Source organism: Sinocyclocheilus rhinocerous, unplaced genomic scaffold (assembly GCF_001515625.1).
Source record: "Sinocyclocheilus rhinocerous isolate Xijiao unplaced genomic scaffold, SAMN03320098_v1.1 scaffold57, whole genome shotgun sequence".
Taxonomy (NCBI): Eukaryota; Metazoa; Chordata; class Actinopteri; order Cypriniformes; family Cyprinidae; genus Sinocyclocheilus; species Sinocyclocheilus rhinocerous.
In genome coordinates this window covers 518,587-537,377 of record NW_015652130.1, presented here as the reverse complement: position 1 = coordinate 537,377, position 18,791 = coordinate 518,587, and the positions used below count along the sequence as shown (strand labels likewise).

The window sequence follows — 18,791 nt, the reverse complement described above, 5'->3', positions numbered from 1 at the left end:
GGCTTTGTTTTAGTTAACAATATGCTTTCTTTTGAGTTTCGGCCTAAAATATGGCTTCAAAAGCTACAGCTGTGTTTACTTTTAAAGGTGCAGGCATTATGTGGACCTTGGTTGCTCTGTGTGTTTGTGAATACTGGCAGTTATTTTCCTTTCATAGAGGAGCTCTTGAGTGTGAACCTCAAGCTGTGTATGTGTTTATATGTCTTTGTGTTTGTACTTGCATTCCATATTTACAGCCTGTACTTTGAGCATTTCATCATGTATGTGCATTTGATGTATATTTGTGTTTTTGGACTTGTGCTCTCTCTCTCTCTCTCTCTCTCACACACACACACACACACACTCACTCACTCACTCACTCACTCACACACACACACACACACACACACACACACACACCTGAGAGGTTTAACCAGATACTTTTTGTCAGATGTCCCCAGCGAATTACCTAAGACCTTCCACTGGGAATGACTTGCAACTTCGTATTCGTCAGTGTGTTCTTTCCTGAGCTAAATTTATAATCTGCAAGGATTCATTAATCAACAAATTATATAACAAGAGATTTTGTCACATTCATGCAAAACAAGAAAAAATATCTTGATGTTTTTTACTGTAAATATATTTGAAGTTTGAAGTAGGCCTATTAGCTAATTGATTTTGAATATCAAAATAATACTTATAACTTATAATAACTTATAATACTTATAATAATACTATATCAAAAATTGAATTTATAAGTCTGAAATATAAATCTAAAAATAAAATAAAACAATATATATTTGATAAGTCAGCTAGTCATTATAGAATAAACCTTAAAGGGTGATCAAGATTCAAGATTATTTTATTGTCACTATACTAAAAGTACAGCGAAATTAGAGCAATTCAGTACTGCATTGCAAAAAATATTTTATGACTTTTATATTTTTTATATTATTTATTTTTTTATTTAATTTTATTATTTGAGAAATAAAGAGCCAATGGAGTCACATAAGGAAAACAAGAAATCAGTTCACTTTGTATGGCTTAGTGGTTGTTATACAAACATATTTGAATGTGCAATGCCTCATTCAGAAACCTATTACATTATGTGCGAATATTATGAGAAAAAAAATGAAATGCTTCCTATTTTTTTTTTTTTTGGATGAATTTGAATTGTTTTCAGCTTATAGTTTTACACTAAGGTTGAGGGGTAAGGCTCTTACAGATCAATGCTAGACTGCAGTTTGCCCTGTTTCCAACCCCTGTGTTTACTCTTACCAATGCCACAGGCTCTTTGAATTCCCAGAATGCACTTAAACCCTTGACTCTTTGCCTCCCAGCATCCAATCAGTGCTTAACATCAATGGCTGCTTCGTGAGGGAACTGTTGAGCAAGGATCACAACTTTCTCAGTCATGGTTGGAGGCTTTTTATACTAATTCTTGTTTAATGCAACAGCTTGTATTTTTATTTTTTTTTGTGCCTTTTTGCCCATATAAATAGTCATGTTTGGAACTGTGGGACTGCAAGGGGTTTGTGTTTACTTTTGTTAGCTTTCATAGTGTCTATAATGCTGTATATTATACGTGGGAAGTCGTGGCCTAATGGTTAGAGAGTCGGACTCGTAACCCAAAGGTTGCGGGTTCGAGTCTCGTACCGGCAGGGATTGTAGGTGGGAGGAGTGATGGCGAAAATGGCTGCCCACTGCTCTGGGTGTGTGTTCACGGTGTGTGTGTGTGTGTGTTCACTGCTGTGTGTGTGCACTTTGGATGGGATAAATGCAGAGCACTAATTCCGAGTATGGGTCACCATACTTGGCCACATGTCACATCACTTTCACTTGTCACATATAAAGGCTGATTTTCATGAGCTACAAAGTGTGTGGTAAAAAGGATCAAATTAATCAGAGGTGACAGTAAAGACATTTATAAAGTTACAAAAGACTTCTCTTTCAAATAAATTCTCTTTCTAACTTTTAAAAAATTATCATGGTCTGCACAAAAGTATTGAGCAGCACAACTGCTTTTAACATTGATAAGTAATGTTACTTTAGCACCAAATCAGCACATTAGAATGACTTCTGAAGGATCATGTGGCACTGAAGACTGGAGTTATGGCTGCTTTGCCATCACATGAATAAATTAAATTATATTTTAAAATAGAAAACAGTTCATTTTTAATATTTTTACAATAATATAGCATTAGAGAGTTCTTTCAAAAAAAATTTTTTTTCAAATCTTACCGACCCAGACTTTTGAACAGTAGTGTTTCTCTATTACCAGTTACATTGAAGCAAATATATGTGTTGTGTGTATTGTCTTGATTAAAGCTGCAGTCTGTAAGTTTTGCCTCTTTGTCGCCATCTCCGTTTGAAAACCTGCAATTGCAGCTGTGTGCAGAATTATCTTTCTTGCCCACCTGCAGGATCCTCACATGCGATAGACTAGTAGCTGGGACAACTTCTTTATGTTTACAGAAGTGACGTAATGACGCAGTGGCATGCTTGATTTTCCCGCGAAAACCTACCCGTACCATTTAAATTAGAAAACATTATTATAAGCTTACCGTTGTGAATCGGGCTAAAGTAAGGCGATAGTTTCGAACACTGGCTGGTTATGTACTTGCTCAAATATTGATTTCGGATCATTTTTAACCAAAAAAAGTTACGGACTGCAGCTTTAAATATACTCTATGCACATATGTCTGTGTGCATAACTACAGTAATTTATCACATCACTTATTGTGTTGTCACAAAAGTGCAGTCTTCCTAGTCCTTTTTTATAGATGCATACGGTCTGTATTGATTGGCCCATTTTCTTAGTAGTTTTTAACTGTGGAGCTACCACTTAACTGACTTGTTTACTTCTTGTGTTTCTCCATTCTCTCTATGGACTTTGTTTGCATCATTTTAAGATTCTGTTTACCTCCTGGAATAAGCTATTTTAGCAAGTTAAATCCTATTTAAGTGTTTGATTTATTTCTAGCTATTTTTCTCTTAGTATTAAGAGTCTGTTTGCATCACATCCCTTTATTTCTAGTGCATTCTTTATGTTTTAGAAGATTTAAATCTTACAAACATACAGAGACATATCAACGTCTGTAGAAACGTCTGCCAAATATGACAGCTGTGTGTGCATGTTCCTCCTCGATTTGTACGATTCCCTCTCAGAATGACCTTTAAGTCTGAACTCTACCCCAAGATGTGTAATGCAAGACCCCAAACTCATACACAGACAGCAGGAGGAGAAAGAAAAACATCCTTTTGGATTGCTACAACCTGTACATCTGACATATTGAATGTAATCTAAACAAATTTGGAACAGGAAATGATGCTGTGGAAACCTAGAGGTCAAATGGATGATAGATTTAGTTGAGGGGTTCACTGAGAGGATGGAAAATGGCCTATTTTATTCCATTTTGTCCAATGAAGACCTTTAAATTTCCTCTATAATTTGCTGTAGAGTTTGGGCGTTAGTCATCATAACACATCAGCCTCCTATATTGCGTATTTTTCCTTTATGGAATATGCCGGGTGGAGAAGTGTGGCGTCTGGCGGAAACTACGCCCTTAACAGACACAATTTCATACAGAAGCAGCTAGTAACCCTTGCCTTCTTAATAAGAGCCATAGATATAAAGTTGTGTGTCTTTATTTTAATCGCTATGACTAACAAAACATTCTCATTTGATCAGTCTTATATAAGTGTCTGTAAAATGTTGGTCACAAAAGACATACACTTGTGAAAAGCACAGAGAAACCACAACTTTTGTTTATGAGAAGGGACTGGCACGGCTGGGACGGTCATTGTGTACAATTTGCGTAAATATGTGTGTGTATGTGAGTCAGCACTGCTTACATTCTTTTGTATATGAGTGTGTGCATCACTGAGTATGTCTATAGGCTTGTCTCTGAGTGTGGATTGTTTGTGGCCTGCCCTCTCTCTGTGCGCTCTTCCAAGGGGGAAAGACTTGGACAGAAGCCTACATACAGAGCCTCAAACCCAGCCAGTGGCATTCCGACCCTGGCTCTTCCAGGCTCCAGTTAGGTTACATCAGCCTCAGAGGGAGCACACAGCTTCTTAGTGTGCCAGACAAACAGGGATGGCGCTGGGATTATTTTGTGGCATAGAGGATCTGCTGGCCTCTGGAAGTCAGTTAGTGTGGACTGTGGCTGAACAGGTGCTGAGGAGATGCTACAGTGATGGGCTTGTACCCTGTAGGAGGTTCCTGCAGACATGGTGTCATCTGGGAGATGTTTACCAGGTATGAGATGTCTATATGTATGTCATGTACACTACTATTCAAAGTTTTGGGGTCATATATATTATTCAATACATTTAGTCATCAAGGATGCATTAAATGGATCAAAATTGACATTAAAGGTCATTTATAATGTTGCATATGATTTCTGTTTAAAAAATGTTTTACATATGAATCCTGAAAAAATGCATGTCATTTTCCACTAAAATATTAAGTGCAGCACAACTGTTTTTAACATTGATAAGAGATGTTTCTTGAGCCCCAAATCAGCATTTTAGAATGATTTCTGAAGAATAATGTGACACTAAAGACTGGAGTAATGGCTGCTGAAATTTCAGATTTGCCATTACAGAAATAAATTTCATTTTAAAATATATTAAAATAGAAAACAGTTATTTTAAATTGTACTAATATTACTGTATTTTTGACCAAATAAATGCAGCCTTGGTGAACATAACTTTCATAAACAACAAAAAAAAAAACTCATGACCCCATTCTTTTGAGCAATAGTGTAAATCTAAATTAAAAGGTGTGCTTAGCCAAGAATAAAAATTCTGTCGTCATTTAGGCTACTCACGCTCATGTTGGTCCTGTATGATTTTCTTTGTTCTGTGGAACATAAAAGGATGAATTCAGCGAAATGTAGGCTAGTAGCTGCTTCATATAATGAAAGTGGATGGAGACCAGGGATTGTCTAGAGTCTAACTAAACAACGAAAAAAAGCATCATAAAAGTAGCCATATGAATTATTCCAAGTCTTGTGAAGCCATGTGATAGCTTATGTGAGGAACAAACTAAATGGATTTATTATTCAATTAAACTCTTACTTGACAGCTGCTGTCACCATTCACTTTCAAAATAAGTAAAACTACTTTTTTTGCGTCATGGACGATAGAAAGGGATATGGAACAACATGAGGGTGTGTAACTGATGACAGAACTACTCCAGTAGGTGTCTGACAAAACTTTATTTGAGTTTTATTGAGAGTAGTTCTATTAAGCCAAAATATGAATGTAAATTGTTCTTTTGGATGTTGTATCTGCTCAATTCATTTACTTTTCATGAGTGTAAGCGTCACTTTTTCTCCTCTTATTGTTGTGCTGTGGTCTGTCTGATGGTATTGTTTCTAAGGAATGCTGTTCTAATAACCTTAACCTGGATTCAGTAATTCATGGCATCTAATATATAATATATGATGTTAAACATTGATGTGGTTTCTTCAGAAATCAAGATGAACAAATGCTTGTTGTCCTCACAGAAATCTGAACTGGTAAACAATCATGAGCTTTTCTATATTTTAAAGTTGTATGTGAGTTGTATGTAAAACATTTGGAGGAAGTGTCTAAAGTCTTTGTGGAACCACATTTTTTTCAAACTCTGTGAAGACATGTTTATTGACCATGTGGACACTGTGTGAAAAATGTGTCAGCTTGTAGTACTTTCCATGAATAGGGAGTAAATATGGATGTTTGTTTTTCTTTGTTAACAAATGGTCAGTAAAAGAGGGGCTTTGCCGGAAAATGTTGTAATCATTCTTTCTTAGGGGTTCTATATTTAGAAAATAAATTAAGGCTGCCCAGTTATAACAATAATTAGAACCGTTCAATGATTTTGTAATTGTGATTATTAATCAATTAATAAAATGTACATTAAAATACTACTTTTGTGGGGGACACTGCATGCCATATTCTTTATTTAGGCTAAACATGCAAAGCAAGCTGATTGGTATTTCAGTGCACCCTTAAAATGCAATGCACCCATACTGTCACATAGCAGTTTAGCAAGAGCAAACTGACTGTCAAGTGCACAGACTCTCAGGTGATGTTTCTATAGCACAATATACTGTCAGTATGTCACTGAGAACACTAATAGTAGTAAAAACAAATCTAGCAAAACCTAATTTGTTAGGACTGCTTTGTATTTACTGTTTGGCTTATGGACTCATTTAATCACTTCAGATTGATCATTGGATTCAATTGCTCAACTGGCTTGTCCATGGTTGCATTTTATAGGTTTATTTTATATATAATTTTTTTTCTTCTCTCAAACAAAAATAATTTGTTTACAGGATGCTAACACAGCTCTTTTTTATATGGTGAAAGTGAAGGGATACCATACTGTGGGCTGTGAAGCTTCACAAATGCCCAAAAAGCACAAAATGAAACCATAAAAGAGGTCCATACTATTCCAAGTTTGTTAATGATCATGGTCTGAGCCCATATGATGCGTGAGAGAAACTGATCAAAATTTAACTAGAAATTTTATTTCCAATTTTATTTATGTTTCTTTAATCAACTTTATTGGGAGTCACTCCACAGTTGAGTGATATTTATACATCCAGACAGATCTTCTCTCCAGATGTTTTTTTTCTTTTAAGATTTTGATGTAGTTTTAGGACTGGAAGGTCTGAGTCATTTCATCCTTTTGTTTTTCTTGTGAATCACCCTGAGACGGTATTGTTTGTGTAAGATTGGACTTGAAAATCACACTCGCGCATGGAGGTTAAGGGTCTTCTGGTCACCGATAAAGCATGACTGAAACTAAGACAAGTTTGGAGCTAGTGGTACTACTAATGGTTTAAGTACTATTTTTAATTAGAGCTAGTGGTAACTGTGTCCACAAGCATGTGTGTGTATGTTTTTGGAGAGGGAGTATGGGGCTTTGTTTGAACTCCGATTATAATTCAGGGTGAATGACCCATATGTCAAGAGCATTATACGTCACATGACCCTCTCGTTTTGCATGGTCACTCATTCCCTTCCCCCACAGGCACAACATATATAGGCTTAGTTCACACAAACACAAATCCATTATGCTTCCATTGTCTTCAGATATTAAAGTATAAAATCATAAGTTTAAATATTCATTATAGATCCCAAACTCTATACTAACTTCTTTGTCTGCATTGATCTGTAACATGAGTTAGCAGACTGATATAACAGCCACTCAGTGAATAGTGATGAGCGTATAGTCTGACAATACACAAAACAAGTGAGATCCCTGCATGAGTAAATCTATACTGGACAAGTAGAAAATACATAAGTGGGTGTTTTTTCAGGGATAAGTGGAGGGCTTTTTAGTGGGGGGGGGCAAGAACGTCTTAGGGGGCAGGGAAGTGATGCTGCATTAAGCTTAAATAATGCTGATGCTGAGTCTAGTGTAAAGCACTTTCAAGAGCATTGTTTTTGGCAAGATAAAGTTCAACTCAAAGCCAGTGAGGCTCGCTGCATTGCTGGTGGAACAGATTTTCCTAATGTATGGTAATCGTTATTGACTGCTATGATATTAAACTAATCAAAATGTACATATTAAACTCAACATTAAGCTAAGCAAAACACTGCATAAGAATGAATTTCAAGTAACGTTCTCCATTTTAAATAAATTGTAAAAAAAAAAAAAAAACACCAAGAAGATGTATTGTTATTAGTATGCATGTTCTATGTCATGTTTCATAAAAAGTTTTATTAAAGCATGGCTTTAAACATTCATCGGGCTGGACTATGGTCCTATAAAAGGGTTTCTATAGTGACTAATCCAAGCTTAGACAATGGAGCCTGTGTAATTAACAACACCAATAATTCTCTCCATTAAGACAGCTTAAATGCAGGTCCTTGTTTTTTATAGCGACTGGCCCTCACATTTTTCTCTCTTATTCAGTAGTAAGCTTATTATAGCTCTTATTTGATCACAATTACATTTAAGAAATGTTTACTCTTGAAGAAATACCGTTCCAAGTATTAATACAATCTAAAATTATTTACAAATTATATTATATTATAAAAAATATGAGTCTCAAGAAAGTTGGTGAATTCACACGCAAGTGGCTATTTTTGGATAATTAATCAACTGTTATCAGTACATGTACTCTGGTGGATCTGGTGAAGAGAGAGAGTTTGGTTCTCATTAATTAAGCAGAATTCACGCATGCTCCATGTTGAATCCTCAAGCTTATCACCATTTTAATGCATGAAGGAGAAAAGTTAATTGTGTGTATTAATAATTTTGTAATTGATTTAATGCAGTATTAAAAATAAGATGAGAGTGGATTGATTATACATAATTATGGTTATATTATCATGATAAAGCTTATCAGGGGCAGCTTTGAACAGTAAAAAGATTTGCAGTTTGGAATTTCACATGACTATGATATGATTCACTCAGATTATATTGAATTCTATTAAGGCTCAGTCTATAAAGGGCTTTCAGATGCAGCTGCGCAGCCATTGTGTAAGGAAACATGATGTAAACCGCAAAAAATAAATATAAGCGTTGTACTAGACATGGTGAAGAGAACAATGTGTCCTTACAAGTTCAGGTTTACATCAGTTCAAATTTTTTTAGTCTCTCTCTCTCACTCATTCACACTCTCTCTCTCCCATTCTAAATCAAATGCTTCACCCTAAATAAGTTCATACATAATTAGTAATTTCATTTAATTAATATGTAGGATATATAAAGGTTATGTAAATAATAATAAAATAAGAATTATGTTCATAATTTAGTTTTTCCTCTGACTTTGCGGAATGCTCCTAAAGTCACCCTGCTAAGAGGCTGCCATGATCACATCTAAATCCAGCTGACTCTACACAGAGATCAGTCTTCCCAATGGGAAAAACAATCCAATTTATTAACCCAGTATCAGAGGACACACTCTCCTCACATCATTAGGTTAGTGTTTATAAGTAAAGCAGTAGGTTATGATGATGTCTAAATCTGTATTAGAGGTCATGGAGGAGTATGTTCAAAATATTATACACACATACAGGATCAATAAAAATGTTAAATACACTACTGTTTAAAAGTTTGGGGTTGGTATGATTTTTTTATGTTTTTGAAAGTCTCTTATGCTCACCAATTATGCTGAATTAAATTTTTTAAAATATATAAAATAAATATATTTTATAAAATATATATAATATAAACTATATAATATATTAATTATAAAAATTTAATTTATTCCCATGATGGCAAAGCTGAATTTTCAGGAGCCATTATTCCAGTCTTGAGTCACATGATCTTTCAGAAATCATTCTAATATTCTGATGTGGTGCTAAACAAACATTTCTTATTAATAATGATGAAAACAGTTGTGCTGTTCATTTAAAATGAAAATATTTTGTAACATTACAAAATGTCACTTTTGATTTACAAATTAATGCATTCGTGGTGATAAAAGCATTAATTTAAAATCCCAAACTTTTAAACAATATATGGTGGTTCATTACCATGTTTTTATGAATTAGTTAAATACAAATATTGAATATTTTAAGACTAACTGGATGTGTGTTTGACTTTGACAGATGGCGGAGGGCCGGCTGTGTCAGGTGCTTCTGCTAGATGACAGGCAGCTGGAACTGCTAGTCCAGGTAAAGCTAACTCACCACACTAACTCATAGACAGACAGACAGATAATGTATGGAATAAAAATAAATAACACCTGTTTTCTCGAAAACAGCCAAAACTGTTGTCCCGGGATCTCCTGGATCTGGTTTCATCACATTTTAACCTAAAGGAGAAAGAATACTTTGGAATCTCCTTCATTGATGAGAAGTAAGTTGGTGAAGTGTTTGTTGTCATTGCATAGAAAGTATAGAAATAGTTATGTTTTTTTTTAATCTTGCTTATTGCTTATTAAGCACTATTTCGCCACTTAATACAAAGACGCTCCTGGGTAGATCTTTAATTATATTAATTTATAGTATGTAATCATTAGCCAGACAACCTCAAATAAGAACTAAACTTCTACTGAACTACTATACGTCTTTATCAAATTGCATGCTTTTGAACAAAAGGCTTAGTTAGGGCTTTAGAGGTAATTCTTAAATACTTACCTGCTTACTTTGGATTCTTGCCAGTGCTAAGATCCTTTGATCATTCATTCATTCATTCTTTCAGACAAAGCACATACAGGATCATACACAACATGTGAGGTTAAATGATGTAGTTCTTACAATGTGAACGTTATTATGAATGAAATTATGTGAAAGTATTCCATTAAACTTATTGCTGTTCATCAGGGGGCAGACGAACTGGCTTCAACTGGATCGCAGGGTGCTGGACCATGACTTTTCCAAAAAGAGTGGACCTCTTGAGCTCAAATTCCAAGTCAGGTTAGTTCAGATTTACTCATTTGCATGTTCGATGGCTATCCAATAGGGGGCGCCAGCTGCACAGACATGCTGATGCGACTTCAACATGCAAATGCAAGATATTATGAAGGTAGAATGACGTCAAAAAGATTTGCATGTGCAGGGTAAGAGTTGTGGAAGTGTACATAAGACCGTAAGCGTAAATTAAATTTGCATGCGCAAGAGAAGCTTTGTAAAGGTGTAAATCGTGTTTCAAGCGGCTTTTTTGATGCTTTCCACTGTAGCAAAAAAGGTGGGAAATACTAATAATTTGTTACTCGAGCCATTTCAAAGTTTTTGTATGTAATTTTATTTAGTATTTTGCATTTGCATTTTGCTGTAATATAAAGCTTAATGCTTCAAATGTTTAAAAATGGAACTGTTAAACTCAATAATAAATGTGTATGTGTATATATACATACAGTTTGGCCCTTGAGCCAGTTGAGTAGCGCTGAATTGTTATATTGAAAAATACACATACAGTAAATATATTGTCCATTTTGCAGCCTAAAAGCAAGCATTTTAAGTTAATGTTTAGGCTGTGTGCCGCAGTGTTTTGTTGTGAATCCAGCCCTAGTTGATCATTTCCAAATAAACCATTTAATACGTGAGTAGAACTGGCAGTAAATATATCTGATGTATATGTCCTTGGCTTGGATATTTCTGGACTTAAACCTTAAAAAGGACTCTTGGCATGTGCATTTTGTGTTAGACAGAGCATAATTCAGTTTAGAGATTTTCGTTGTTTATAAATGTTGCCCACTTTCTAAGCACATCACAGTCATCTTACCAGTAGGTATATTACCTAGTTCCTAGTTCTCCGTTCATAAATTTTCAGGAGGTTTACTCCAAATGATTAGTTATTGTAAGTAATGGAATTCTTTGCCTTCTCTGTTAACATGGACTGATCTTGAGGCAGTGAATGGGATGCATAGGGATAAAGCAATCTGTTAACACAAAAAAAATATAAGGGAGAATTGCTCAGAAAGGTTCAGCATGTGTTGGTCACTCTTTCTCAATAGCCTTGCAGTTCATTATTAGAAAACAAAGCTTGTCCACTATTGGGAACAGAGATGCGTGTTAACAGTCCCTTTTGCTCTGAAAATGTTTACCTTGTTTAGCAGTGGGGAACTTGTTAAAGACCTTGTAAAATGGCTCGACAAGCTTTGTTTTCTTTCTGTGTTGATTTGTTTTTGTCAAAAGGGACATATTGAAAGGGTTTTGCATAAAAATGGAAGGTTAGAGTACACAGGTGGCATATTGGAGCTACTTTCACTCGGGCCTTTTACATCTACTGTATGTCTGGTACTTCTACAACAGGAAGTGGCACACTGGCGCTGCTCTTCTTTTCCGTGGAATCGTGTTGATCTCACATGATGTGCATGGTTGATTATATGACAATGAGTTACAGATGTACATTTCATTGTGTGTGTGTTTTAAATAAATTATATTTCAATAACGATATAATAAATGCATATAAAGAGAGAGAATATACAAAATATTGTACAGCACTGTTCGCTGTTCCACTGTTTGAGTCAGAGATTTTGGGTCCATTTTTTTTTTTCTTTCTAAGAAATAATGCTAATTAAATTGAAAAAAAAAAAAAAAGCTGACTGTTTTAATATTCCAAAAGATTTCTATTTCAAATAAATTCTGTTCTTTTGAACTTTCTATTCATCAAGGAATCCTGGAAAAAAATTGTGATGTTTTTGCATTTTAGATTAGAGATTAGATTTAGATTCAGATTAGATTTTTCTGATGGATCATGTGACATTGAAGACTGGAGTAATGGCTGATAAAAAAATCAGCTTTGCCATCACAGTAATAAATTATATTTTAAAATATATCAGTGTTTCCCATAGACTTACACTTTATGTGTGCCGGTACTTCCCCTGGGGGAAATATATATGTATATTTATATAATGTAAATATAAAACAGCAGACGGGCTTATTGAAAGTGCAAATTCATTCTCTGCCAGCAGGAGGCGCTTTTGGAGCGGCAGAAATGGCGGTTTCCCCGGTAACGGCTGTAATCAAAGCAGCGCTGTGCTCATAAACGCTACCTTATCAGGCATTATAGGAAAGATTAAATGAAAATGACATCAAAATTTTACTGAAGACAATTGGTTCCCTGATACATTTATATAAAAACACACGTGCGGCATTTTGATTTTGAAACGTGCAGTGCTTATGTTTATTCCAAGTCAAAGCCATTTGGAAAATCTATTTGTGGCGGTCAGTGTTGATACTGTGGCGAGCCGCCACAAATATATCAATGTATGGGAAACAGTGTATATTAAAATAGAACATTTTTAATTGTAATAATATTTGACACAATATTATTGTTTTTAATGTATTTTTTGATCAAATAAATTGCCTTGGTGAGACTTTTCAAAAACATTTAAAAAATGTTACTGAACCCATACTTTTGAAACTGTAGTGAATGCCTAGTTTTTTAGTTTTTGGTTAAAGATTGGTGGGTCATGTGAGTAAAATTTTATAGCTGATATTCCCTTTACTCTTTGCTGGCAAATAATTATGCAGTGCAGTCGAGCAGTTCTGGTAGCAGGCAGCGTATCATTACTGATAGCGTCTTTTTATAGTTTAAGTGGGCTTAGGATACAGCAAGCCTTCAGACCTTCTCTTCCTCTGGTTTCTGTTATTTCCATGTGGATGAAGGCTCCCAGATCTCATAAAGCCTGAGGGAGGAGGCCCAGGGCTTTAAGTTTATGTAGGACGTTAGAAGACCCCCACCTCTCTATAAACCTCCTCCTCTCCACTGTTAAGACTGCATAGATGTTAGAGGAGAGGGAGTGGAGACATCTCCCGTTGGCAGACGATAGGGCGTCATGCAGGATGCTGATGTCATCTGTCTGTAGTTTATGTCAGGAGCAACCAAGTAGAGGTCTGTGCGGGACTGTTTTTTTTAGTCCCGCTCCCGCAAGGTTCGATTCCGCACCCACCCGCTCCCGCTATATATTCACTCTTTGTTCACCCGCTGTCCATTTAGAATAATTTTCTTCCCGACCTGACCGTTCCCGCTAAATTTAGATCTCGTTTCCAGAATCTCACATTTAAATTTCCGCTACTGAAAGAAAGAGAGAGAGGCTGACAAATAAAAGTGTAGTCTGCACAAAATTGTATGTTATTTTATTCGTCTTGTCAAGAGTCTTGAATTTATTGACTTTGACTTGAATTTATATGAATTATCTTAAAACACAAAATTCGTTTAATATTTTATGCAACACAGTAGGAAAAAAAGTGTCAGAGAAAATAAAAATGTACAAAAATTGTATTTCTTATTTTTATTCGTCTTGTCGGGATACAATTCGTTTAACATTGACGACACAATAGGGAAAAAGTGATGCAGAGAGAAAAAAAATAACAATGTAGGTTGTACAAAAATAGCCTATTAGTAGGGCTGGACAATAATTCAATATCAATATGTATCGCGATATAATTTTTTTTCAACAACGTAACCTGCCTGTTCTGTCTGAGGGCCGTATATTTACCACAGGTACAGCCTGTTCTGAGCATCGTTATGCACATGCTGCGCACAGCCCACGCAAATAAAACGCGTGACTTTTAAAGCATGCGTGCAGTGCGTGCATAACAGTCCTGAGCGCAAGCTGTACCGGTGGTCAATAAGAATAAAGCGCAGATATGCTGTTCTAAATGGACGTCGGGAACGGGATATTGTTAGACCGCCCGCTCCCGTTCAAATTACACCAGAGTTACCGACCGCTACCGCGTTTTATTCGGGAATTTAATCCCGCGGCGCAAAAAATCCGGTCGGGTAGACCTCTACAACCAAGCGGGGGTTCTCCTAGAAGACCACCCTCCATATGTCCTAGTCCTATAGAGAGAATATAGAAAGTTCAGGAAGTGATGTTAAATGAGGACTTTATTAAATACTATTATGATAATACTTGATCTTGTTGAACATGTATTCTAAGCAAAAGTTGCCTTTGGTTCAAGGACGTCGACTTCAAATGACCCATTTCCCACTGATTTCCTTGCAATGAGGGTAGGTGTATTCTTGAAAAAGCTGACACATGGTTCTAACTCCTCCATGCGTTGCTTGTGCTGGGTTAAGCATTTGCCCGCCCTTCCTTGCCAACTGTTTGATAGTACAGGCAGCATAATGAATTCCAGATTGCTGACAAGGCATTGCGGTCTCAAGGCACCAGCTTACTGTATTTTACCACATCATCAACCCAGCCTGCTAGATTTATACCTTCAAACTTATCGTAAATTGCTGAACTACAAAACCAACTGGCTTGGAAAGGGAAGTGCGCCAGGGAATATAGTGGTGCTTTGTCAAGCAAGGTATTAATGGGCTGATAAGCAGGGTTAGAAAGGTTTTACATGTTATCAGTTCTGTAACTTGTTTCCTTTTGTTTTCAATTCATTTTCTAAGTATTCTGAATCCAATGTTATGGTTTTACATTGTTTTGCTAAATTAGATCAGTTCTTGCGCTTTGTTTTGAGTAATTGCTTCCTGTAAAAGCAATAATGCCCACTGCACCCTCAAGACAATTTTGGAAAACATCAGATCAAAGCTTGCTAGAGCAGATCAGATGTCTGGAAGTCCATGACATGAGGGTTTTCAATAACACTGCTGTCCTGTTTTATGAATTCAGGTGTTGTGTCTTTTGGTCCATCATGATGGTGCCAGTTTTTTTTGCGTAGTTTTGTTGTAGTTAGATGTGTGGCCTCCTCTAACTCTTGAAGGGATAGTTGACGCAAAAAATTAAAATTCTGTCATTGTTTACTCACCCTCATGCCATTTCAAACCTGTACGTCTTCCTTTTGTCCATGCAACACCTAAGAAGAAAAGTTTAATATTGCACTAGATGGAGTTTGTCAATGCAATTGCATGCTTTTATTCCACAGAAGAAAGAAATCATACAGCTTTGAAAGAGCATTACTTAGTATTAAAAATATTAAGAACTATTACTTTTAACATGTTTTGTAATTGAATAGCACTTTGCTCTACCTGTATATTCAGGTCACAGACTTTGACATTGAAGTATATCATAATCTTTCCACTGAGATAAGATGCTATTAGCTCAAGCACTACATCATCCCTGACTTCAGCTTGAATTTGTAACCTTACATGGGAAAGTTCAGTTTTACATTTACATCTAATCTTTATATATAGGCTCTGAGTGACTATAAAAAGTCAAGCCAAGATTTTCGTAGTTGCAGAATAGAAAAAATGCACATCTCACAATGATATGTAATTTAAACACTGATTGGTTTTAAGTGTAAGAGTTGAGGTGGGAGCCCAGTTATCTAAAAAGGAATTCCAGCAGGATGATAAAAGATAAAAACCAGTGTGCTCTTCAAACATCAAGAAGCTCTTAGAAGAAAATATTCAAATATCGGTCTATCAGTGTCATCGCTTGTCACCTGAGAGTTTTATTTCAAAAGAATGATATCTGCTCTCCTCAAACAAACATCGTTATCTCTTAAATCACATTTATACATTAGACCAGTGGTCATCAACGTGGTGCCCATGGGCACCTGGTAGCCCACATGGAGTCTCTGAGTCGCCCGCCAAGCAAGTTCTATAAATAGCCGTGTGTGTGTGTGATTCACAGGACAGCCAGCCAGATGGCATTTCACACATGGGTGCACCTGGTGTAATATCTGACTAGTTAATAGTCTGACTAGCCACGTCATTTAAATGGCACATTCACATGTTGGTCTCATGCTCAATTGCTGTTTTGTTGCACTTGTGCGGATGGTAATGCTTCTCTCTCTTGTCCTCTAGTGAAGATAAAGTAATCAAGCATTATAAGAAGCTGAAAGGCCTCAGTCGTGGACAGGCTATCATACGGTAAGCACACTAATCATTTTTTATGTCTGACATAGACAACCTCAAGGAACGTAGGTACAGGGGCTACAAGTCTGAGCCTGCTCTTCTACCTCTGATAACTGCTCCAGGGTTGTTTGTGGAAAGGCGAAACTGCGTAATTAATTAGACCACATTAATGATAGTGACTGCTTTCAACGGGTCTAGCCACACTTTAGCTCATTGGGAAGAGACAAGGTCATTTCTGTCAACTTGATTTGTGCTGCTGCTTTGATATATTGACATTGTCCCTCACTGTGAAAGCACTGAGAGAAATAAATTGTAGGACTGCTGTCAGTGACACATTATATAGATGATTTACTAAGGTTAAATGTTGTTCATCCTTGATGTTTTTGTCTTTGCTATACTGTTGTTCAACAGGTATCTGACCTTAGTTGAATCCTTGCCCGCATATGGAGTTCATTACTACAAAGTGAAGGTGTGTGATTTGATTTATCATGTGATATTTTAGGAAATCCAGAACTAGACATGAATACTGAAGCTGTCATAATGAATATGTCCTTTGATTTATGGTTAGTTAAATAATTAACCACTAGTAAAATGTGTGTAGACTAATTATAATTGTGCTTGGATCATTAGAAATGTCTTTGGGATCAAACAGTGCTGTTAAAATAGCTGCTACTGTATGTGAATGGCTGTGTAGGTTGGACCCATTTGATCTTTTGATTTCACTACCATTGCCAGACAAAGCAGTAATTACGTTTCATTTTCAATAAAAAAATCTCATCCCTTTCACAGGACAAACAGGACATACCGTGGTGGCTGGGGGTTAGCTACAAAGGCATTGGCCAGTACGACCTGCAAGACAAGCTCAAGCCACGAAAGGTGTGCTGTTTTGTTTTGTTTAGCAAGTGCTAAAAGTCACAGTGGTGATGGAAATAATTCTACAGTTCTTTCTAGGTTCACAGTCATAATTTATGGGTGGGTTCATCTGAAATTCTTAATATCACTATTTTAGACCACCATGGAAAAAAGTCTTTCAAATAATTGCATAGCAGTGTGAATGCCTGAACAGAAACTGCTGAATAAATTTGCAGAAATGTGTGAAGACTGTGATCAGTGTTTCTCACACAAGTGTACAGTATGGATATTTCACTGGGAAAACAAATTGGAATATAAATGTTTTATTTTCAGAAAGAAATTGAATACTTTATTTCAGCAAGAATGCATTTATAAAGTTTCAAATAATTGCTATTCTCTTGATCTTTCTATTCATCAAAGAACCTTGAAGAAATGTATTGGTTTCCACAATGATATTAAGCTGCACAACTGTTTTCAACACTGATAATAATAAGGAATGTTTCTTGAGCACCACAGCAGCATATTATGTGCTAATGATTGCTGAAAAATCGTGTCACTGGGGACTGGAAAAAATGCTGCTGAATTCAGATTTGCCAAAAGACGAAAAATGTACATTTTAAAAATATATTAAATTAGGCTGGCCACACACTAGAAGATTTTAAGGCCGATTTTAAGCCCGATTTGCATCCCCGAACGATCGGGGGAGTGGCCCGATTCAAGGCTTATCGCAAAAGATTTTTTTGTCCAAAAAGTCCTCTATTGTGTGGTGTCATTACGATTATTTATCTGCTCCAGATCGAGACGGAGCGTCCCGGAACTCAAATCGTAAATATCAAACAAGTTTGATATTAACGACTCTTGATCGGGCTGCCTCTGACGTGATACCCGTGGTAGCCAATAAGAGCGAGCAAGCGTCACCTACCAGATGTTGCGTGCTTCTATAGCTGAAACTTGGCATCCACAAAAATGCCACGAAAGCAGAATACATCACCCATATTCTTTTTTTATACTTTGTTTTTCACTGTGAAACAGAACACGCGTTGGGAAAGCCAGCTAACAACGTTGATTGTTCTTTGTTTTTCTTCTGTAGTCACGTTTGATCTCGCGAGTCTCTGTGAGATCTCGTGTCACTGTGAAATCGTTCCTGCAATCATCAAGTGTGTGGTCTCGCGGTCTGGTCGAATCATCTAGTGTGTGTGTTCAGAGGATTATAAGGCTAAAAATCGGTTGAAATTGTCTTCATGTGGTCTCCCATGGTTTTAAAATCGGTTAAGATTTGAAAATTGTCTCGGGTGTGGCCAGCCTTAGAAAGTTTTTAAATTGTTATACTATATATATCACAATTACTGCTTTTACTCTTTATTTGATCAAATATATGCAGCCTTGGGTGAGAATAAGATACTTTTTTCAAAGTACATTTAAACAAATCTCACAATTCCCAACCTTTTAAACGGTAGTGTACAATTCTTCTTGTGGATATAGTGTGCTGGCTACCAAGTGCCTAAAAATCTTTCAAATATCTTTCACATTTGATGACTATAAGCTAGGGCTGAACGATTAATTGCATTTGCGATAATATCGCGATATGAAAAAATTCATATGAAAAATTACACTCGGTAACGTGACACGCCAGAGTAAAGAGGCGTGTTCGACTTGAAGATCGATCGGTGTATGACATCAAAGTACGGCGAGAGAAAGCATAAGGAGACGCCTTCTCTCTTATAGCTCTCGCAGTACTTTGATG

The 18,791-nt window shown here is 36.3% G+C and overlaps 1 protein-coding gene across 1 annotated transcript in view; it reads left to right on the top strand.

The window, feature by feature from the left end:
• The first annotated feature begins 4,078 nt into the window (after positions 1 to 4,078).
• The window catches only part of LOC107713473 (FERM domain-containing protein 4B-like), a 49,157-nt gene continuing 34,444 nt past the window's right edge, over positions 4,079 to 18,791 (top strand). The window contains exons 1-7 of the mRNA XM_016518987.1: positions 4,079 to 4,240; positions 9,538 to 9,603; positions 9,693 to 9,787; positions 10,255 to 10,347; positions 16,121 to 16,210; positions 16,607 to 16,664; positions 16,985 to 17,071. Coding sequence (XP_016374473.1) covers positions 4,079 to 4,240; positions 9,538 to 9,603; positions 9,693 to 9,787; positions 10,255 to 10,347; positions 16,121 to 16,210; positions 16,607 to 16,664; positions 16,985 to 17,071 — 651 coding nt within the window. The remainder of the gene's footprint in view (positions 4,241 to 9,537; positions 9,604 to 9,692; positions 9,788 to 10,254; positions 10,348 to 16,120; positions 16,211 to 16,606; positions 16,665 to 16,984; positions 17,072 to 18,791) is intronic.